At 23.5% G+C, this 23,355-nt stretch overlaps 5 protein-coding genes across 5 annotated transcripts; 3 read left to right on the forward strand and 2 right to left on the reverse strand.

The window, feature by feature from the left end:
* Positions 1 to 29: 29 nt before the first annotated feature.
* LOC122859123 (chromobox protein homolog 1-like) lies at positions 30 to 2,257 on the forward strand. The gene is made up of 4 exons (XM_044162504.1): positions 30 to 204; positions 715 to 819; positions 912 to 1,146; positions 1,499 to 2,257. The coding sequence occupies exons 2-4, from the start codon at positions 721 to 723 to the stop codon at positions 1,723 to 1,725; spliced, it is 561 nt and encodes a 186-aa protein (XP_044018439.1). The 5' UTR covers positions 30 to 204; positions 715 to 720; the 3' UTR covers positions 1,726 to 2,257.
* Positions 2,258 to 2,659: 402 nt separating this feature from the next.
* On the reverse strand, positions 2,660 to 6,807 carry LOC122859122 (myb-binding protein 1A). The gene is made up of 2 exons (XM_044162503.1): positions 6,584 to 6,807; positions 2,660 to 6,470 (listed from the first exon to the last, which is right to left on the reverse strand). Exons 1-2 carry the CDS (start codon positions 6,725 to 6,727, stop codon positions 2,754 to 2,756), a joined length of 3,861 nt encoding a protein of 1,286 aa, XP_044018438.1. The 5' UTR covers positions 6,728 to 6,807; the 3' UTR covers positions 2,660 to 2,753.
* A 3,810-nt stretch (positions 6,808 to 10,617) lies between these two features.
* On the forward strand, positions 10,618 to 12,878 carry LOC122859124 (eukaryotic translation initiation factor 4H-like). The gene is made up of 5 exons (XM_044162505.1): positions 10,618 to 10,706; positions 11,155 to 11,328; positions 11,442 to 11,638; positions 11,722 to 12,021; positions 12,111 to 12,878. The coding sequence occupies exons 1-5, from the start codon at positions 10,675 to 10,677 to the stop codon at positions 12,251 to 12,253; spliced, it is 846 nt and encodes a 281-aa protein (XP_044018440.1). The 5' UTR covers positions 10,618 to 10,674; the 3' UTR covers positions 12,254 to 12,878.
* A 1,513-nt stretch (positions 12,879 to 14,391) lies between these two features.
* LOC122859126 (septin-1) lies at positions 14,392 to 16,859 on the forward strand. The gene is made up of 5 exons (XM_044162507.1): positions 14,392 to 14,637; positions 14,770 to 14,962; positions 15,032 to 15,656; positions 15,772 to 15,876; positions 15,975 to 16,859. The coding sequence occupies exons 1-5, from the start codon at positions 14,614 to 14,616 to the stop codon at positions 16,102 to 16,104; spliced, it is 1,077 nt and encodes a 358-aa protein (XP_044018442.1). The 5' UTR covers positions 14,392 to 14,613; the 3' UTR covers positions 16,105 to 16,859.
* A 548-nt stretch (positions 16,860 to 17,407) lies between these two features.
* LOC122859125 lies at positions 17,408 to 19,385 on the reverse strand. The gene is made up of 4 exons (XM_044162506.1): positions 18,552 to 19,385; positions 18,271 to 18,476; positions 18,015 to 18,198; positions 17,408 to 17,940 (listed from the first exon to the last, which is right to left on the reverse strand). The coding sequence occupies exons 1-4, from the start codon at positions 18,925 to 18,927 to the stop codon at positions 17,621 to 17,623; spliced, it is 1,086 nt and encodes a 361-aa protein (XP_044018441.1). The 5' UTR covers positions 18,928 to 19,385; the 3' UTR covers positions 17,408 to 17,620.
* Positions 19,386 to 23,355: the final 3,970 nt, after the last annotated feature.

The following is a 23,355-nucleotide window of genomic DNA, read 5'->3' on the forward strand; positions in this document are numbered from 1 at the left end:
TACATAAACAAAAATTTATACATACGTGAGTGGTATGACGAGAGGGTATTTGTGAGAAGAAAAAAAAAAAAAAAATTTCGAGGCACACTGAGGCGTCGTTGTTCCGTTAATTCACGCAAACAGTCAGCATTTATTTCTGATAACACAATTAATAAACACTCATTAAATATTATTAATTAAATATCATAAAAAACAATTAAAAAAGTAAGTAATTTATTTATTATTTATTATAATAATAAGTTGTGTTATTTATTGTTTTAATTATTAATAATAATATGATAAAATTTTTACCGCCATTTTGCGTCAAGAGACAATGTTTTTAGGCGCATTTTTGTCCTTTTATTATTTATTTTTTTTTTATTTTTTTATTTTTCATATTGTCATTAATAATTTAATTATTTAGGCATTGTTTATTTGTGTGTCATATTGGATAATTAAATTTTATTATATTGTTTATCAATTTAAAGGTGATTATTTTTTTTGCCGGCTTTTGTTAACTTTTTTTTTTTTTTTCTAAACATGGCTCGTGGTGGCCAATGTGCGTCAAACTAATAACCAAACACGTATAATTTTTTTTTTTTTTTTTTTTCTTTGTTCTAATTAATCGGAAAAATAAATTTTGATTTGTTGTTTGTTTTTAAAAAAAATAGATGCATGATAACCTGTTGATTTAGATGATAATTTTTTTTTTTCTAATTTTGTAAAATTTTGAAGGTCAAAATGAGCAAGTCAACAAAAGACTCACCAACCACTGAGGGAGAAACTGAAGAAGAGTTCAGCGTTGAAAAAGTACTCGACAGAAGAGTTGTCAAAGGAAAGGTAAATAATATTATCAATAAATAAAAACAACAATTATTATTTAATTTGTTTATTAATATTATATATTTTCTTTTTGTTTAATGACAATGTAGGTTGAATATTTTCTCAAATGGAAAGGTTATTCAGATGATGAAAATACATGGGAACCAGAAGAAAATCTTGATTGTCCAGATTTAATTTCACAATTTGAAGAAGCACGTAAGAAAAAAGAAGCATCTTCAAGAAAAAGTAGTCATCATGAAGAAAAAGAATCAAAGAAACGAAAAAGTTCAAGTACACCAACACTTGCAACAAAGAAAAAAAATACTGAAGAAAAGAAACTCGAAGGTTAGTTTAACATCCCCTCAAACAAAAAAAAAAAAAAAAGAAGAACTTAATTTACAAACAAGCCAAATATTATTTTTTAATTTAAAGGATAAATAAATAAATATCAATTTGTTAATTTTAAAATAAATTGATTGTATTGACAATAATAAAAATAGAAAAAAATTATATATTATTTTTTTTTTTTATAGGTTTCCATAAGCTCGAGAGGTATTTACCTTTTGTAGACTTTTGAGAAGACATTAAATTTATTATTAAAAACGTTAATACATTGTTTATTTATTTTTTATCTCATTTTAATAATATAATTATTTATAATTGATTAGTAATATTTAATTTTAAATTTGGTATTTAGGTTTTGACAGAAATTTAGATCCAGAACGTATCATTGGTGCAACTGACTCAAGTGGTGAACTTATGTTTTTGATGAAATGGAAAGGAACTGATGATGCTGATTTAGTTGCTGCACGTGTTGCTAATGAAAAATGTCCACAAATTGTCATTCGTTTTTATGAGGAACGACTAACATGGCACAGTCCATCACATGATGACGAAGGTGGAAACAAAGTTGATCCAGAATAGTACTTAAGCATCGCCTTCTAATTAAACTCAAACAAAAAACAACAACAACAACAATAATACTAATAAAAACATATACAAAAAGTTGAATTAATAACATTAATAATAAAAACAAATAAAAATTAATTATATAACTTTTTTTTTTGTTTACATTTAGATTATTAAATAAAAAAAAAAAAAAAAAACGTAAAAAAAAACATCAATTTTTTGGACACACACTCTAAACTATTACACAAAATTAAAAAAAAAAAAAAAAATTGTTTATCAACGTATTCCGGGTGAAAGCGTATATCGCGATATTTTTTACTTCTATGAAAGAAAAATTTTTAAATAATTCCTGAGTAAATTTAAGATAACAATAATTTCTTTTTCTTTTTTTTTTTTTGTCATATTGAATTGATATTTAAAAATAATCAATCAATAAATAATAAAATTAGACTCTGGACATTATTGTCAAGTGTAATGTTTAATTATTATTTTGATAAATAATAAATAAATAGTTGAAAATAATAAACACAGTTTAATGACAGTGTCAGGACCATTATTATTAATTATTGTTTAAAATTAATTTTTTTTAAATTGATATTAAAATCAAGAAAAAAATAATATAAATTTTTTTTTTTTTTTTTCGTAGTTAACTTGACTTAATATTATTTATCAATAATTTACGTTTTATTATAATATAATTATTGCAATTAGATTAAGATATACTGTATTAACAAAAGATTGAATGAAGAAAAAAAAAATGACAGTAAAAATGTATCTGAATTATTATTTTGTTTGTTGGCACGAATTTTATATTATTTTTATCTATTGCCAAATTAATTTGTCATAATAATATGTGAAAAATTTAAATAAAATAATAATAAAATAATCAAGTTGTTAAATATTATTTAATTAATATTAAAATTAAAAAAGGGTTTAATAAAAAAATAACAAATATATTATTATTTTCATTTGTAAATTTATTTATATTATACATAAATGAATATAAAAAATAATAATTAAAAACTAATGACAAAAATAGTTATTTATTTTTGTGTTTTTTTCTTTTTTTTTGTTTTAACAGGAGTGTCATCAGATGATGTTACTGATTTACGTTTTTTAGATGATGTATCATCATTGCTTTCATCAATGATATTTTCAGTTTCATTATTGTCATTATTACCATTTTGTATTTCCATATTTTCTTCTTGTTTATCATCAGCATCATCATTATCATTATCACCATTTAATATATCAAGATCAACAAAATGAACATCCTCAAAACCTTTAGCCATTGCCTTGGCTCTTAATTGTTTAGCTTCTTTTTTTTGTTTTTTAACATCATTTTTATTTTTATGATTTTTTTTATTTTTCTTTTTATCATCAACATCAACATCAACATCATCCTCATCATCTGATTCATTGTCCTTGTCATTAGCGGTAGCATCACCATTTTCTGTTGTTTTTATTGCTGCTACTGCTGCTGCTGGTGTTGTTGGATTTTTAATTATTGTTTTGATATTTATTGGAGCACCAATTGCTTGTGCCAATTTATTGTATGCACTCTTGGCATCATTTGATAATGATACTTGTTTTCTGTATTCAACCATAGCATCACCAATTTTTTTCCAATTCCATGCTTTTTTAATATGACGTGAATGTACAGCTTTAAGAAGTGTCCATAATAAACAAACAAATTTTTGTCTAGCTTCTTTGCCAATACAAGTATTTTTTTTATCATCATTTGTTGATAGCTGTGATTCATTAAATTCTTTAAACCAATTTAATGAATAATTATATAATTTAACTTCCAATTTTTCACGTAATGATTGATGTTCTTCACTTGTAATCATTCTATGATTATGATAAAATACTGTTAAAAGATCAAGTGCTTGTCCACGTCTAAAAGAACGTGTTGTATTATCAAATGCAAAATCAATAATACTTGGTATTAATTGCCATGTACCAGTCCATGATAATTGTAATGCACTTCTAAATAAAACAGCAGATAATATACAATCACGTTTTTTGAAAAATGATGTTAAATTTTCACTATAAATATCAACAAGTGTTGATGGTGGTAAACCAGCTTGCTGTGTACATCTTATTAAAAATGTACAACATTGAGCTAATTTATCACCCATTTCTTGACAAATTGATGTTGATCTTTCACCTTTTAATATTAATAATTTTGCCATATCAGATATTAATGTTTCATCAACACCATCATGATCTTTAAATTTTTTAACATTTGATAATTTTTTTAAACAACTTCTAACACGATTTTCAAGTGGTTTTTGATGTTGATCTTTTATACTAAATTCAAGTAATGCAAATAATGGCACAAGCATATCCAATGCAATTGCCATTGATGGACCACAATCAATATAAATTTCTAATAAATCAATAACACGTACACGAAAATGTGTCAATGCTTCAGCTGTTTTTTTTTGTTTTTTCTTTTGATTACGACGATTTTGACGTAATATTTTAAATGCTGCTGATAATTTGGCATCAAGACGTTTACCTTCTTCCTCGTCAATTTCATCAATATCAATATCATCATTGTCATCATTATCTGTTTGAGCTGATGCACCAAGTACTTGATGAAGTGCTTCCTTCAAACGATCAGTAACTGTTTCATCTTCATCATCATAGTCATCATCATCATCTTCATCTTCATCAGACTCGTCATCTTCTTCTTCTTCAACATTATCATCATCATCAGATGTTGCTTGATTTTCATCATCATCATCTTCTTCTTCTTCTTCTTCGCCTTCGTTGTCATTGTCTTCATCTTCATCAGTATCATCAGATTGTGAATCATTATCTGAATCATCATCATCATCATCATCTTCATCATCTTCTTCAAAATTTTTATTAACAAGTGGACCTCTTTCATCTTTTGGATCTAATACAGCAAGAATTTGATGTATTGATGATGAAGTTAACTCTGGACAAAGATGTGGAAATACACATTTACCAAGTGAACGTAATAAATGATTATTTCTTGATAATAATGATAATAATAAATCAACAATAACTTCAACCCATTCTGGTTCATCTTCATCACCATTAATTGTATCATTTGTTGTTGTTTCTTTTTTATTTTTTTTATTATTAATAATTTTTTTCGTCATTAAACGCTCAGAACAACTTTGTATTTCATTTATTGATGATATTGCCAATTCAGTATCAAAGAATAAATGTAAACCCATACTTAATTCCATGGTAAAGAAAATTAATATGACATGTTTATTTTTAAAATCACTTTCTGGTTTTTTAATAAATGTTATCATTTTATTCCATGCTTCAATTGCTTCATCACTCATTGGTGTTCTTAAAATTTTATTTTTTTCAATAATAACATTATCATTAATATAATCAACAAGTTTTGTTAATACATCACGTAAATCATCAAGTTTTGGTAATTTATGATCAAGTGAACGATAAAACATATCACGATATTGGGATGCCAATTCAACACCAATATTTTCCATTTCACAAAAACCACTATTAAATAAAAATTTAAGTTGTTCAAGACGCCATGTATGTTCATTATTAACTGATGAATGACCAAGTAATTTTGTTAATAATTGTCCAGCATAAAGACGTTCAGCATTTATCCAATTTTCTTGTTTTTCATTAATTATTTTTGGCAATGAATTTAGTGCTATTTCATGATATACTTTTGATAATTTTTTAACTGATTTATCATTTAAATTTGATGTTATCATTTGTAATATTTTTGTACCAGTTATTTTTTCAATCATCAAATCACCTGGATATATTATAAGTTTTTTAATAATATCAATTGGTACTTTTGATGATAATTCTTTGTCATTCAATGCAACAACAATATTACTAAAAAATTTACGAAATAAATTTGCAATAACATCTTTACGATTTTTTTTAGAACCATTAAATCTTTTCAACATGTATTGAATAAAATTTGGTGATATTAATGATGATATTATCGATTTATCATTAATCATTGGTACTAATATATTTAATAATTCAAGTGATAAAAATTCCATTGTTTTTGATGGTTTATCAAATTTTTTATCAATACATGACCAAAATTTATCAAGACAGCTTGATGCTACTAATTTTTCACATAAAATTTTATACAATGGATGATGACAATAATGAATTCTTGGTATATCTGTTACAATTTTAATCAAGCTATCAATTGTATCAATTGATATTATATTATCATTATCAAGATATTCATTTAAAAATTTTGTATTAACAAGTTTTGGAAATTTATCATTCATTATAAATATAATATATAATGTATCAAGACTTTGTTCATTCCAATTTTTTCCAATTTCTTTTTTAATTATTGGCCATATATTTGCTTTAAGTGTTTTTGAATCATAATCATTAAGTAATTCAACTAAAAATGATGTTGAATAAAATGATAGATAACTTCTTTTACTACCAGATTCAAGTAATGTTGATACTATTTTTAATTGATCAACTACTTCTGAATTAACAACAATTTTTGATTTAATTAATGCACCACATAGAAGAATCCTGCCAAGATGTATATTTGCATTTTCACTTTTTGCATTGCTATTATTGGGCTTAAGTTCAACATCCATTAATTGAATTAAATCATCAACTTTTGTCTCTTGGTTTAGCTTCAAGTATGTTGTTAGTGTTGTAAAAAAACCAATTCTTGATGTGTCTCTTGATGCACTCAATCCTCTGACCAATCTTTTCAGTGAATATTGAAATTCTTTGCTTGGTCCTTCTTCCTAATAAATAAATTAATTTATAAATTTAATAATAATCATAATAATATATTTATTATTAACAATTGTGTATTGATGTAAAAAATAATTTTAGGTTAGTGTAATTTTGTACTTACATTTTTTTTATTTGACAAATGTTTGATTAATGCAACTGCACCATTAATTCTTGATGCTTTATCATCTTGAATTATATTTGTAAATGAATCCAGAGTATTTGAGCCTACAAAGTGTTCTTTTTTTTCTGTTGTATTATTATCCATTTTTACAATTTTGAGCAACTATTTTATATTTAATTTTTACTCAACCATGTGCGCCGCGCTTTTCGGTTGGTTTTGGTTGGTTTTTTTTTTTTCTATTTAATGATAGCCAATAACCTCACTTTTAATTTCTCTCTCTCCCCTACTTATTATCTGTCTTTTTTCATTATTATAATTATTATTTTTATTCTCTTTTTTTTTTTTTCTTAGCAGCCATGTTTTTTTTCTTGTCACGTGATTGTTTAGCGCGAAATTTGAATTTAATGTGCAAAATGTTTATAATTATTGTTTTTTTTTTTTTTTTATTATAAACATAGTAAAATATGAAAAATATAAATTGTGAAAAAAAAAAATTTTAACGTTAATTATTGGTATCAAATTTGATTTTATAACAGTAATAGTTATTAAATATTTAATAAATAATGATAAAGAAATTTTAAAAAATATTTCAATTTAATTTAAAAGTAAAATATATTAATAATAAATATTTGATGACAATAAAATTTGTTGTCAGTTTGTTTGATATAAAAAATGACAGCAAAACAAATGCATTCACCGTTGTTTTCATCTTTCCAATCTATAGATTTATATATAATTATTTACCTGTTATTTTTTATTATTACTTGAATTAATAAATGTGCCATCACTTAGTTAAAATTGACACGTAAATTTTCTTTTATCCATATATTTTCCACATTAAAATATTAATTTATTTATATTTTATATTTAATATTAGCTTTACCTGGAAATTTAAAAATAAATTTTTAATTATTAATTTTATTATTTTTTCAACGATCGAAACACCTGTAGATTAATATTAATAATATATAAGCTATTATTTATAAATAATTTAATTTTCGTGAATAAAGAAAGAAAAAAATATTTATTATTTTTTATTTTTATTGAAAGAGGTGAAAGGAGTTAAAAATTTATTATACTTATATTTATTAAGTAATAAATATTATTTTAAATTTGCTCCACTGATAAAAAAAAAACTAATAAAAGAAAACCTAATATTTTTTGAAAGCTTGAATGCACATAATGGGCATAAATGCACTATTGCAGTTTTCTCTTTTCTCTTCTTCGCCCAACTCCCTTCTCTAAATATTTTCTTTTCATTTGACGTTTATTACAGAGTGACATAAGTATTCTCTCATAGCTTAGCAAATTAGGCTTTTCAATAGTGTTGCGTCTTCTTGGTTGCAAAAAAAAATATCAGTGATTAATTTACAAATAAAAAGTGTTATCATTTTTTATATCAAGTAGTTTTTTTTTTTTATTTTGTTAAATAATAATTGTAATTAATTATAATTATAAAATAAAAAAAAAACTGGGTGAAAATTTTTTTCAATAGCACGCTTTTTTTAAAAAAAAAAAAAAAACCACCCACGAGGTCATCAAGTAAGAAAAATGATTATTTTTTAATAATAATATATTTCAAAAAATTGTAAATTCTAGTTACGTTTTTTATTTATAAATAATTGATTTATTCTTTTTAAAATTAATTGTGCATTATTTGTGGTCCAAAGAATTTTTTTTTTTTCTTTAATTATGGTTTTTTTTAAAGCTTTTGAATTTAAATGATTAACTTGGTTTAGTTTAATTAAATTTAATGCAATTTTCCCTGAATTTTTATCTACATAGCAACTTTTTTTTTTCATATTATTCTCATTATAATTTAAGGAAATTTTGGCATTTTACTGTGCGTTGTGTTTTGCCATTTTTTTGCGCGTCCGATCTGTCAATTTTATGTACCGTTATTCGAATAACTCGAGAAGACTCTAAGCTTTGCTAAGCTTCTTTGGGAAAACTGCACATGCGTCGGGGATGTTAAAAAGTAGGCGTTAAATAATCACATGTGCAAAAAGGAGGCAAAAAAAATATACAAAAAGTATTAAGCCTTGGATGAAAATATTTTTCCGGACTACTCTGAATTTTTCCGTGTTTGACCTACTTTGTAAAATCCCGGTGTTTTACCGGAAAAAAATTCCGAAAAACATTTTTACAGAATTTAAATGGGAGCCAATTTCAGAGAAATCCGGAGAAATATTTTGGAACAATTATTTTCACCAGAATACTAACTGCTAGAAATAAAACAAAATAAGTCAATAAAAATAAAACAATGGAAAATACAATAAAATATTTTATTGTTAACGTACAAATTTATAATAATGTGAATTTAATTTTTTTTTTTTTTTTGTTTAAGGTAGAATTAGAAGTGGAATCAAAATTGGACATATTTGAAATTAAGCAGTGAGAAAATCAACATTCCATCAACAGAAAATGCTAGATACAATTAAACTTGGAATAAATGAAGAAAGCAAAGCGTTTCAAGGCTGTGATTATGTTGTGATAACACAACCGCCGGAACACAATGTAAGGCATTTAATCAATATGTTAATAAAAAAATAAAAATCTAAATTGTTTTGTTTATGAAATTTGTTCTAGATTTGTTCGAATGCATCCACTGGACTGAGTTCAATTTTAGATTTCATTGAAATCGTTAGAGTCCAAAAACCATCACGACCGACCGAAATAGGATATGTTGTAATTGTATCAAGCCCATCACCAATTAACAAAGTAAGATATTAATTTAGTAAATATAGATCATAAATAAAGTCAAGCTTACTGGAGGAAATATTTCTCCGTACTTTCTCCAGTCGGAGAAAAAAAAAAAAAAAATTATTAATGAAAAAATAATTAAGGCAATGTTAATTAACAATTATTAAATTTTCTTCAGATTGGTTCAGGTGCATCTCCATCAACAGCATCAGAAACAACAAATTCAAGTACAGGAGATAATATAGAAAGCTTGAAGAACAAAGTATGGGCATATCTTGATGAAATAAAATTTAAATATTATGATCAACGACAAGTGTGCAATAACTTTCTTGACATTATGATAGAGTTTAAATTAAAAGAACTTGATACACTTGGAGTAGTAACAAGACTTGCTCACTTGTTTAAAAAACATCCAGAATTATTCCTTGGATTTAATATATTTTTACCAGCTGGATATAAAGTTGATGTACACATCGACGAACAAGGCTGTGTTTCTCAAGTGACAGTGAGTGTTCCACATACGTCAAGTGAGGATAATATACATCATTCACCGGTAAATAATATACTTTTTTTTTTAAATTATACAACAATAAAAATAATAATTATATTTAATAATTTTATTTTAGAATCAATCAAGTGTAAAATTACAACAAAAATATAAATGTTTAAAAATTGAAGATGCACTGTCATATCTTGATCAAATTAAATTAACATTCAATGACCAACCTCAAGTATGGAGTGATTTTCTCAATACAATGAAAGATATTAAATTTAAAAAAATTGATACATCCAGTGGAATAACAAAAGTAAGTAATTTATTTCGAGAAAATCCAGAATTACTTTTAGGTCTCAATTTATTTTTACCATCTGGATATGAAATTAAAATACAAACAAATGAACATGGCTGTGCTTATCAAGTATCAGTAAATATTCCTGAATTTGTCTAATATATTACTTGTCTAAAAGTTTTTTTTTTTTTCTTATTATTATTATGTTTTATGTACTATAAATTATATTTTGTAAATTATGTTAACGAATGAATGATAAATAAATAAATAAACAATTTATTTTTATGAAAATATTATGAATTTATTTTTATTTATTGGATAAAATTATTATTAGAAAAATTTTTAATAATTTTAGAATAAAAAATTCAATTATTTTTTTATTACATAAATAATTGTTTATAAAAAAAAAAAAAAAAATTTACAAAATATAAATTTTTTTTTATATAACAAGTAGATTTTCGAAATTCAAAAATAAAAAATGGCTGATCAAACGATAGTAGCCCCATTGTGTTAAAAATTAAAACTACGATTAAGGACGGATAGGAGGAATGACGCCCCCCCTTTCTATTTTTCAGTTTCCCTCAGTTTCGTGCATCAAACATGGCTGGCCGAGGTGGTTATGATGATTCTAGGCAAGTAACTTGATTGTAAACATTAATGTTAATATTAAATAATTAATTGACTATATATTTATTCAATAATATAAATATATTATTTATCAACAATTATCATTGTTTAATATCAATAATTAATTATATTATTTGAAGGTTAGATTAATGCTTGGGGCGAATCGTTCATTTTCTCGAAGCGCAAGGCACTTGTAAAACATGGGTGTCGAGCACGCGGCTTTATTTTGGATTATATTATTTAATTATTAAACAATTGTCTTTTATTTAAACAATAGTATCTACAATTATTATTATTATATTATTTATCAATGTAATTTTTATATTTATAAAATTTGTTATTTTTTGACATGAATAATTTATTTTTTAATTTTTAATATATTAATATGTTTATTAATAATAATTTAATTAATTAATTATTGTTTTATATTTATTAATTTTTTTATTTTTACAGTTTTAATAACTACAATGACGGGGGTTACAGAAGAAAGCCACTTCCAACTGAACCGCCATATACAGCATACGTAGGAAATCTTCCTGATCGTGTTGTTCAACGTGACATTGATAGAATTTTTGAAAATTTACGAGTTAAAAATGTCAGACTTGTCAAAGATCGTGAAACCGATAAGTAAGCTATAGTACAAAAAAAAAAAAAAAATATATTCAATTAATTTAATATAAAAAGTTATAATTATTAATTGATAATATTGAATTAACTTTTGTTTTTTTGTTTAAAAACAGATTTAAAGGTTTCTGTTATGTTGAATTTGATACATTGTCAGATTTAGAATCTGCATTGCGAATGAATGGAAATGTCAATGTTGAAGGAATAATGATTAAAATTGATGTCGCTGATGGCAAAAAAAATGACAGAGGTGGTGGTTTTGACAGAAGAGGTGGTGGACGTGGTCCACAAAATTCTGGAGGTGGTGGCTATGGTAATTATTAATTGATAAAAAAAAAAATGATTTAAATATTTATTTTGCTGTTATTATATTGTTTTGTTTATGTTGTATTGTAGGACAAGGTGGTTACAATGACAGAAGGCCGCAGGGAGGTGGTGGCAGACAAGGCCCAGGTGGTTATGGAAATGATAGAGGAGGTGACATGAGAGGCAATCGTGGTAATTATGGTAATTTTGCTGGTGATGATGATCGTAACAGTAGAGATTATGGTTCTCGTGGTGGACCACCAAGTGGACCAAGATCATACGGTGGTGGACAAGGTGGTCCTGGAGGTCCAGGTGGTCCTCGTCGTGGTGGACCAGGTGGATATGATCGTAAATCATATCAAGATGATCCGGCATTCCCTAAAATTCCAGGTAATTTAAATTTTATTTTTGTTAAATTTTATTTTTTTTTTATGAGTCAAATAATTAATGGTAAATTTTTTTTTTTTTTTTGTATCTAGATACAACAGGTAGAGTACCTTTGAAATTGGAAAAAAGAACTGTTGCTGTTCCATTGAATTCACTGGCTGAATCAAGCCAAAGCAGTAGCATTTATGGTGGTGCTAAACCACGTGAAGAAAAAATCAAAGTTGCTGAAAATTAAATTAACAATATCCACTTTTTAAGTGTATTAAATTTTCCTCGTAATTATAAAAGAAAAAATTAAATAAAAAGTGAAAAAAAAAATAATAAACAAATGAATGAAAATAAAAAAAAAAAGAAAAAATAAAAACAAACATTAATAATTTTCTGGGGATAAAATTGATAAATAAATAAAAAAAAAAAAAAAAATTATAATCTTATGAAGGAAATATCGTTGATTATAAAATGAAAACTACAAAAAAAAAAAAAAAAAATTAAAAGCAACGCAAGGTGCTTCACAAAATTATTATTATTTTATTTTTTTCTTAATTTTTAAATTTTTTATTATTTAAAAAGATAAATTCTTTTTAATATTTACACTAATGAAAATATTGAAAAATTCCAATTTAAATTTAAATAAATAAATTCGGGTGGATATTGTCTTCCCTGGAGTAAAAAAAAAAAAAAGTAAGTAAAAGATTTGAAAAAGAAAAAAAAAAAATTGTAACAAAGAGAAAAATATATTCTTGAAATAATTAATCTCGTAGTTTTCACATACAAATAATAATAATAAAAAAATGATTTATTTTTTTTTTTTTTATTTTATATTTTATCCTTACATCATTGTCATCTTTGTACAATTAAATCATCACGTTAATTAGTCATCCATCAATTGAAAAGAATAAAAAAAAATAATATTCAAAAAATAAATAATCATGCGTTCGATATAATTAAAAAATAAAATTGAATATTAATTGTTTATTGTATCTGGATTTGTCGATGAATGTTTGCCAGATAATAAAGTCGATAAAGAAATATATAATTAAAAAATTAACATGTACAAAATAATCAATGAAAAAGAAAACAAAAAAGAATAAAAAAGAGTGTCACTCATTTAAATAACAAAAAAAAGGTACAAAGAATATTTTCCTTCTCCACTAATCACACACCAATGACATTTTTTAATTTAATCTTCATGTTAGATATTTTTTACTCGTTATTAATAGAAGAAATAATTTTTATTTTTCATTTGGTATGGACAATTGTTGTCAATGATGAGAAAAATAAATAAAAACAACTAAACAATTATTAAATTGAATGAATGTGTGGCAAATTTATGAAAACAAGAAAAAAACAGGATGATCAATTTAATTAGTGTAGATAGATTTAAAATAATTAAAATGATCTTTGTTAATTAACAATTGTATGAGAATAAAATTTTTGATTAATTAATTATTACAAGTATGTTATTAATAATAATAAAAATTAAAAATTAAAAAACAGTGTAAACGAATGAGTAAAAAAAAAAACAATAAATATATTAATAATTAATTAATATAGAAAGTAAAAGTTAATTATTAACAATGAAATATGTAAATTAATGTGAAGCTATTTCTTGTATTGATTTAATTAACAATTTTTTTTTTTCTCGTAATAATAAATAAATGTCAAACTTGACTAATAATTGTAATAATAAAATTGTAATAATAAACCAGAAAAAATAGATTTGTTTATTTAATTTATTATTGTTTATAATTTACGAAAATTAATTGTTGGAATTTATTAAACTAACAATTAAGTATTTTGTAATTTCAGTTTAACAATTATTAATTAATAACAATTATTTTATTTATCCCAAATAAATTAATAAATAAGAAAATTTATTTTTTCTGTAAATTTGTTTTGTTATTTTTTGTTGTTTATAAACAAATTATTAGTCATTTAATTGTTGGCCCAATAAAAATACAACAATGCTATTGTTAATTAATAACAATAAATAATTAAAATTAATTGTGCAGATTATAAAAATAATATTGACAAATTTAATAATTAATTTTTTTATGTCCAAGCATTTTGTTGATTTTTTTTTTTTTTTCCATCGTCTGACAATTTAATAATAATTTATTTAAATATTTATAACATGTCATCAAAAAAAATAGTGTTTTTTTTTTTTTTTGCAAGTATTTGCCACGCCTTCAGAATTACTCCCCCCTTCAATTTAATTCCGACATTGCACCCCGCAAACTTATCTGTTTATTTTTTTTATCAGTTTTTTTTTTCTTCTGGATCTGTACGCTTATTGGTCGTGACACTTATTATCAGCCAATGACAGTACTTCTTTGTATTGAAATAAAAAAAAAATAATAAAAAAAGTACATATTACTCATCTAGCCTTTTTTTTTTCGGCGTTGCAATTACTTTTCATTCACTCCTGTTTCCAAATTGGACAGTTGTTGTTTTTTTTTTTTTTCAATTGTCATTTTTGACAGACTGTGACAGACGACAACGCTTTGTCAAAAAATCAATAGTTATAAATTGATATTAAATAATTTTTATTAAACAAAAATTAAAAGATAACGAAGGCTCTTTTGATTTATCAAGATGTCCAATGAAAGTGTAAAAGCGGTGAGCATTATATGAATTTTTTATAAATATCTAAAATGATTCAGTCAACAAATACCTTTGTTAATAATAATTATTTTATTTTTTTTGATAAATATATATAATATTAATAATCTATTTATATTATTTGTATAGTTTTCAAGTCTAGAGACAGCAGGTTATGTTGGTTTTGCAAATTTACCAAATCAAGTACACAGAAAATCAGTAAAAAAAGGTTTTGAATTTACTCTTATGGTAGTTGGTGAATCTGGTCTTGGTAAATCAACACTTGTTAATAGTTTATTCTTGACTGATCTTTATCCTGAAAGAACAATTCCTGATGCAATTGGTAAGTCATAAAATGAACAATAAATAAACAGACAAAAAAAAACTAATAAATAAATGCATTATTTAACAGAAAAAACAAAGCAAACAGTTAAACTTGATGCATCAACAGTTGAAATTGAAGAACGTGGTGTTAAATTACGTTTAACTGTTGTTGATACACCTGGTTATGGTGATGCAATTGATAATACAGACAGTTTTAAAGCAATATTTCAATATATTGATGATCAATTTGAACGTTTTTTACGTGATGAAAGTGGTTTAAATCGTAGAAATATTGTTGATAATAGAATACATTGTTGTTTTTATTTTATATCACCATTTGGTCATGGTTTAAAACCACTTGATATTGAATTTATGAAACAATTACATAATAAAGTTAATATTGTTCCTGTTATTGCTAAAGCTGATGTACTTACTAAAAAAGAAGTATTGCATTTAAAAAAACGTATTATGGAAGAAATTGAAGAAAATGGTATTAAAATATATTCATTGCCTGATTGTGATAGTGATGAAGATGAAGATTATAAAGAACAAGTTAGACAATTAAAAGAAGCAATGCCATTTGCTGTATGTGGTGCTAATACATTACTTGAAGTTAAAGGAAGAAAAGTACGTGGAAGATTATATCCATGGGGCGTTGTTGAAGTTGAAAATCCAGATCATTGTGATTTTATTAAACTCAGAACTATGCTCATGTAAGTATCAATCGTTTTTTTGTTTTTTTTTTTTAAATACAGCTGTTTGATTTTTAAAAAACTATTGATTGTTTTCTTTGCTTATTTTAATTAATTGTTTATTGATTATTTTTAGTGCTCATATGCAAGATTTGCAAGAAGTTACTCAAGAAGTTCATTATGAAAATTATCGTAGTGAAAGACTTGCCAAAGGTGCTCCAGCTCCACCAAGAAGACAAACGTAAATTGATATAAATTCATATAAATAATCATGTTTAAAACATGATACTCATTAATTGTAAATTAATATTATACATTTTTTTTTTTTATTATTTGCAGAGCTGGTGAACCAGAGAAAGTTGTGGTTGCTGAAAAAGATCGTATATTACAAGAAAAAGAAGCTGAATTAAGACGCATGCAAGAAATGCTTACTGCAATGAAAGCTCAAATGCAACAACAACAGCCATAAAATTAATTTATTATAAAATAAAATTTATTTGCTGAATTTAAATACGAGGGGGGCTGAGTATTGTCAGGTGCCAAAATAAATATCATCATTCATTTACAATTAACAGTTGAGCATCAATATTTAATAACGGTTTTTTTAAATATTACATTATCTGCATGTTAATGATAAATTTATTCCGTTAATTTTCATCAACAAAATCAAAAAACTATTATTCCATTATAATACTTGATAATAAAATTAGTTTTATAAATATATATTTTTTTAAAAAAACAGTATTTAAAAAAACAAAACGAGAAAAACAAAATATTATATTTGTAAACCTAATTCATCAAAATAATTAATTCATTATCAAAATAATTATCGATCTGACAAGTGCCTTGGAATTCTCAATGTTGAAAGAAAAAAAAAAAAAAACTTATTTTTACTTACAATTTCTTTTTTTTATACTAAAATAATTTTTATTAAAAATTGTATTTATTATAATTTTTAATTTTGACTCAACTTGCCCCCTTTATTGTAACGTCATTGCCATATATTTTTTTTTTTTTAAATAAATATAATAATCATTTAGTTTGTAAGTTAAAAGTGCGTATATAAAAAACTCGAATAAACATTATTTGTGCAATTTTATATTTTTTTTTATACAAATAAATATTATTAACAATGCACAAGAAAATAGTCTGAATACATCAATAATGTTTTTTCAAATTTCATCATAAAATTTTACATTTTTAATTTAAAAACTGTGATGTGCGACTATCAAAGAACAATCTAACAATTTTTTTTTTTTTTTTTTTTGTTGTTGAAAAATAGTAATCTCAATTTATATCTCAATTTTATAATGGTTTTTTTAAAAAAATACTAAATAAATATTTTTTATACTCCAATAATATTTTGTATACTTCCGAATGAAAAAATTAAATAACTATTAATAATATCAACTCAAAATAAATTAAACAAATTTGAAATAATTTTACTGTATTATTATTTTATTTTTAGATATAATCCTGATGACTTCCTCTGTATTTTGATATTTTTAATTAGACAATTAAAACATTGGAAACTGCTGATATTAATTGCAGATCACTCAGTCCTGAAATAATGCTGGTTAGTTTTTACACTTGAATGAATAAATTTTAAGACTTTATATAACTGATACACATTTTAATTTAATAATTAAATTTAATCAAATTACAACATCACAGCTTTATTTTTTTTTTTTTGCAACCTGTTGCAACTACAGATGACAATTGATAATGCTGTCAATACAATTATGTATTGACTGTTTAAGAAAATGGGTAACTACGTGAATAATTAGAAATTTAAATGACAGGTTCAAGTAAAATAAAATAGAAAATTACTGTGTAAAATATTAAATACCATGTTCACCATGGTAAAGTGTAATTTCTAGTTAAAAATATATTATCAAAAAAAAAAAAACGTGAGTATGATGAAAAATACCTGCAGTCAGGGCAAATTGAAATTAAAAAAAAAAAAACACAAAAAATAATAACAATTATCCTGAGCGTTTTTGTAAATTCAAACCATCCATCCAACTTGCACGTGTAAGTTGAATATTTTTTTCAGTTTTAACATCAAATTTACAATCATTTTTTTCAATTGTAAATATTTTTTTATCATCTGAATATTGTCCATCAATTGTTTTGTCAATATTTAAATTATCAGCTTGAAGTGAAATTGAATTTTCACTGTCTTCTGGTATTTTTAATAATATATTTCCATTTGATGTTACAGATGAATTACCAGTTATCCTGGCGACTTGAATGACTGCATCACCTTCACCAATATTTGCACGAAGAGATCCATCCAAACATGCTGAAATAAATAATATAACAATTATTAGAATTGCATAAAAAAAAGTTGATTATTAGTTGAAGATAACAACGTACAAATATTCAATGTTCCAGTTCCACTTATGTCAACAGTTGAATCCATATGAAGATTATTCAAATTTAATTTTCCATCAGCTGTTGTAAATGTTGCAGCTTCACAATAATTACTGCCAATTGTAACATTACCACTTTCAGTTGATATATCAAGTTTTGTTCCCATACATTTTTCAGCATCAATTGTCTATTTACATCAAAGAATATTACAATTTAAAAATTTATTAAACAACAACTCATTAGTCAATTTTTATCTTACTCCATTTTTTGCTGTGTTAATTTCAATATCTCCTTGTATGTTATTTTTTAAAGTAACTGATCCACCTTCACTTGATGACAAACTAATTGTTTGTCCTTGTAATTTTGATCCATAAATATTACCAAATTCAGTTTGTACATTAATAATATCTGACACCATGCCAGTTACATCAACGTTGCCTTCACCAGTTGTTTTCACCTCAACATCTAATAAATGAAATAAAGATTAATTTATTAACTATACAATTGATGCTTTTAATTATAATTTATTTTAAATATTACCATAACGTGGTGGTGCTTGAATTGAACATTTTATTCCTTGCAAAATATTATCACTTTGAACAGATTTTATTTCACAAGTGTCTGATGACATGTTCACCTTGATGATATCATCAGGTGTTTCTTTATTTTTAGAATAAACATTGACAATTAATGTATTTTCACCAGAATATTTATGTGGATCAGTTGTTTTTATTTCAACATCACCAGGTATATCAACAAATATTTTACCAAATGGTTCAACTTTTTTAACATAATTTTTTGTTAAAAATGGTTTTGAATTTGTTGAATAACGTAACAATGATTTATTACTGGCTGATGCAATACCAACTCCTTTTTGACTTAACCATTTGACAATTAGCTGTCTTGATAAATTCATTTTTACTTAATTAATTAATTTTTTATTATTTTTTTTTTTCAAGTTATTATTATCGTTTAAATAATCAATGTTTAGTTTGAAAATTTATAACATTTTTTTTTTGTTTACAATGTCAGGGTATTCTAGAGGTTAGAATACTTTTTTATTAATTTTATAATTACATTTACGTCAATCAATTCAATTAACAAACAAATGTCTATTTATTTTGATAATAATTTTTATATAATAATTTTTGTATTTATTGTTATACTATTTCTTCTAATAAAAGTTAAAAGTTGAGATAGGTCACTACACCGCTCTCCAGTCTCCACGAGTGTCCACGAGTTTCACCGACACAATGATGTCACGGTAATATGGACACAATCGCATATGTGTGGGAGAGACACGGGGAGAGATTTTAAATTTGTTTATTTAATTTTCTACAATTTTCTATCTCCTCTGAGAGCTTGTATTAATTTTTATTTAACCCATACTAAAGTAAAATAATTAGTTAAAATTAAAATACTGATTAAAAATACTTTTTCGCATAGTTAAAATATTTTATTACACTTTTTTTTAAGAATAGAAATTTTTATTAATACTTACTCGTAATAATCATGTTAATAAGACACTGTATAATTGTAAATTTTTATTTAATTTTATTATATTGTTTTATTTAAATAAAAGTAAATGTAATAAATGTTTATTGATCCATGTTAATTTACTCATACATTGCAATAATAAATTGACTTTTGATAATTTTATCTATTTATAAAAATTTGGAAATTATTAAATGATAAATTAACTCTAAATCCCATGAGATTTGCCAGTAATTTATTGACACTTTAATGTTAATTCAATGAGTATAATTTTTAAAGAATATAATTATATATTTTGATAATTAAAATTTGAATTATACTCACATAATCTATATATATTATATTTGTAATCTCAATGGAGTTTAAAACTTTTCAATTCAAGTTTTTACCCTCTGTTTGTCATGATATATAATTAAATGCCACCGAAGGAAATTCCTTAATTGCTTTTGGATTGGAAAAGAAGAGGATGAAATTGTATTTTATTGAACGAAAAAACCAAAAAGAAATTTATAAAATAAATTAAAACTTTTATTTTGATTGGCAATTTGTTTATTTTATATAATTGCAAATAATCTGAAAAATATTTTAATACTTTTTCTTTATTTTTAACAATTATTAATTTGTACAATTTGAATATTTATATATAATTTATTATTTTGAATTGAATTTAATCTGGGCATGATTTTATGGTGAATGATTATATCTTGGTTCTTGTGAATCAACATCTCTTTCTCTCTCTTATTTCTCTTGTCCTTTATGAATACAAGGGGGTAATAAGACTTTCTCGGTACTTCCCATGGGAACACAATCTAATGACCAGAGTTTATGACTTGAGTGCCACCCTTGTGAGTTAAATGTTACCTCACAGTTTCCTCGCTCGTTTTAGAACATTAATGTTCTCTTCGTGACCACCACAGATGTGTATTTTGATAAGATATTGCTGAATCGTTGACCGATTCACCACAAAATTAAATTTAATTAATAAAGTTTTTTTATTTTTTTTTTTAATCTTTCTCTAGAAAAATTTTATTAGGAAATTTAAATTTTTTCTATTCTTTAAGGTTTTTTTTTTTCTTTTTATTTTTACCATTTTTCAACCCTTTTTTATTTCTTTCAAGTATACGTTAAATAAATAAATATATAGTTTTATTTAAATTAAAAATATTTGTATAAACTTGACAAAAATAAATTCAATTAATTAAAAATTTATTTATAAAAAAAAAAAAAATGCAAATGGAACTCGCGATTTTTGGGCTTTTAATGAACTCTTGACCAAAATTATGTGCTTTTTATGTGTTTTCATTCTACGTTTAAATTAATTTTTTTTTTTAATTACTTTTTATTTAAATAATTTTTTTTTTAACAATGTTGTGCTACCTTAATATTAAGTTAACACAACTTCTTTAATAATTAACTTATTCTAATAAACTCTCGATCAAAATTATTTGCTTTTTATGTGTTTTTATCTTACGTTTAAATTAATTTTTTATTTCAATAACTTTTTATTTAAAAAAAAAATAATTTTTTTTTTTTCCTAATAATAAAAAAAAAAAAAAATTAACTTAAACGTAGAATGAAAACACATAAAAAGCACATAATTTTGGTCAAGACTTCATTGATATAAGTTGATTATTGAAAAAGTTGTGTTAAGTTAATATTAAGGTAAAATTATTTTCTTTTCAATTCTCTATAAATATTTGAATTTTTTAGATATTTTTTAACAGTAAATTTAATAACTATTATAAAAATTTTAAAAACATTTTTTAAAATTAATAAATTGTTTTATTTTCATTGTAAAAATAATATCTATCAAAATAAAATAAAATTTTCGTTCATTTTGAAACTTTATTTAGAAGAAAAAATAGTAAAAAAGAAAAATATGTAATAATGATATATTGATGGAGAATCACACAAAAGGCCCCACATTGGATTCTTATAAACATCATGAATCCAATTGATAATGGCACACTAGAGAGTAGTATTGAAAATAAATAGACTACATACATGTAGTATATAGATAGATAGATAGACAATACAACTTGTATGTGTATTGGCAAAATAGATAATACCCTCTAGGCTTTCTTCTTCTTCATTTGCTTCATCTACCTCTTCATCTTCTTCTATTTATTTATTTTTATTTTATTTTTTTTTTTGTATTTTATTTTAGCTAGTCTCTTTGGAGTTTTTGTCCTTTCTTATGGTTACTCTATTGTAGAGTACATTTTGTATCACCGGAAAGTAGAGTTTATCCCCCCAAGACTAGAAAATGTGCTTGACCAGCTTGAAAATCAGGAAACCCAAGGAGACTACATGAAAACAAAAGTACAACATAAATTTTTCATTTTTTTTTTATTTATTTATTCCTTGTGTCTTGTATATAAACTTTTTTTTTTTTTAGATAAATTCATTGTCGTGTATCATTTATTATTACATTTGTAAGATATATTTTTTTTTATTCACAATACAATATTGAATTTTTATTGTAAATTCTTTTTTTTTATTTTTTCTTAATTTTAACGAATAAATATTTATTAAATTTGGATTATTATTATCATGCTGATATTAAATTTTTTACAGTTCATTGCTTTATTTTTTAATTTTCAAAATCTTTTTTTTTAATCAATTCTGTAAAAATATAAAAAATCGAATTTATTTATTTATTCTTTTTTCAATTCGTCATCTAATTTTTTACATCAAAAGTTTTAACTTTATTAGTATTTTTTTTTAACAAAAAATTTTAAAGTGGATTCTCAATAAATTCATGTAAAATTTGTTCAAAAAATATATATTTTTTTTTTTTAGTTACAATATGAAAAAAATTGTATATAAAAATTGAAATGATGAAACATTCGCAAAATGTGAAAAAAAAAATGTTCTATATTTTTCATCTCTTATATTTGTACATTGCAAATTTTTCACGCATCAGTGAAAAAAAAAAAATTTTATTTTTTATTTTTTTAATTGTTTTTTTTTACATAATTCTATTTTTTTTTATATTGCTGTTTATTATTATTATTTTCTTATTTATATGTTTTTCACTGGGCCATTTCACACGACTATTAAATTTGTTTGTATTTTTATTTATTTTTTTTCATGTATATAGTTATGCAAACCACAAAAAAAAAAAATCCAGTTGAAAATAACGCATATGTTTTTATCAATGTTTTTGACAAGACAAAAATGGAAAATAAAAATAATGATTACCCATAAACCATATGGAATATTAAAAACACCTCGTTGATCAAAAAAAATATTGGAGTTGAAAAAAAAAGTAACTTGCCACATGATGCAACATGTTAAAAAAAAAATTAATCAATAAGGCCTATCAATTTTCTGTTCATTGTTTACAATGTGTACATATTATTTTTCACCAAATTACAGTTAAAAAAAATGAATAAATAATAATGATAAAATATAACAATGAAAAAGTGAAATATAAAAAATAAAAAATAGATATAATTGGTACCTAGAATTCATGTAGTCTTGGAACAATGTTGCTCTAATTTTTAAATTAAATAAACTTTTTACTGATCGAGGAAAAAAATTTAAAAATTATATTTTTTTGTTCATCAGAAGGTGAAAAATAAAAATAATTATATAATTGATATACCACACAAGAGTTCTTGAGTTCTATCACACAAGAGTCAAGTTTTGTTGGAACGAAAAATAAAAAATAACTAAACGAACCAATTTTGTCAAGTTTAAATTTTACCATTTGTTCCGTTGTTCGTTAAATTTTTTTCACAATTTGCAAGCTCGTTAGTTTGCAAACAATTATTTAATAATGAATGTTATTTTTTTATTTTTTTGTTTGATTGATTTAATTCTGATAAGTATTTTGTTAATTTAA

Source organism: Aphidius gifuensis, linkage group LG6, assembly GCF_014905175.1.
Source record: "Aphidius gifuensis isolate YNYX2018 linkage group LG6, ASM1490517v1, whole genome shotgun sequence".
In the NCBI taxonomy this organism is placed as follows: Eukaryota; Metazoa; Arthropoda; class Insecta; order Hymenoptera; family Braconidae; genus Aphidius; species Aphidius gifuensis.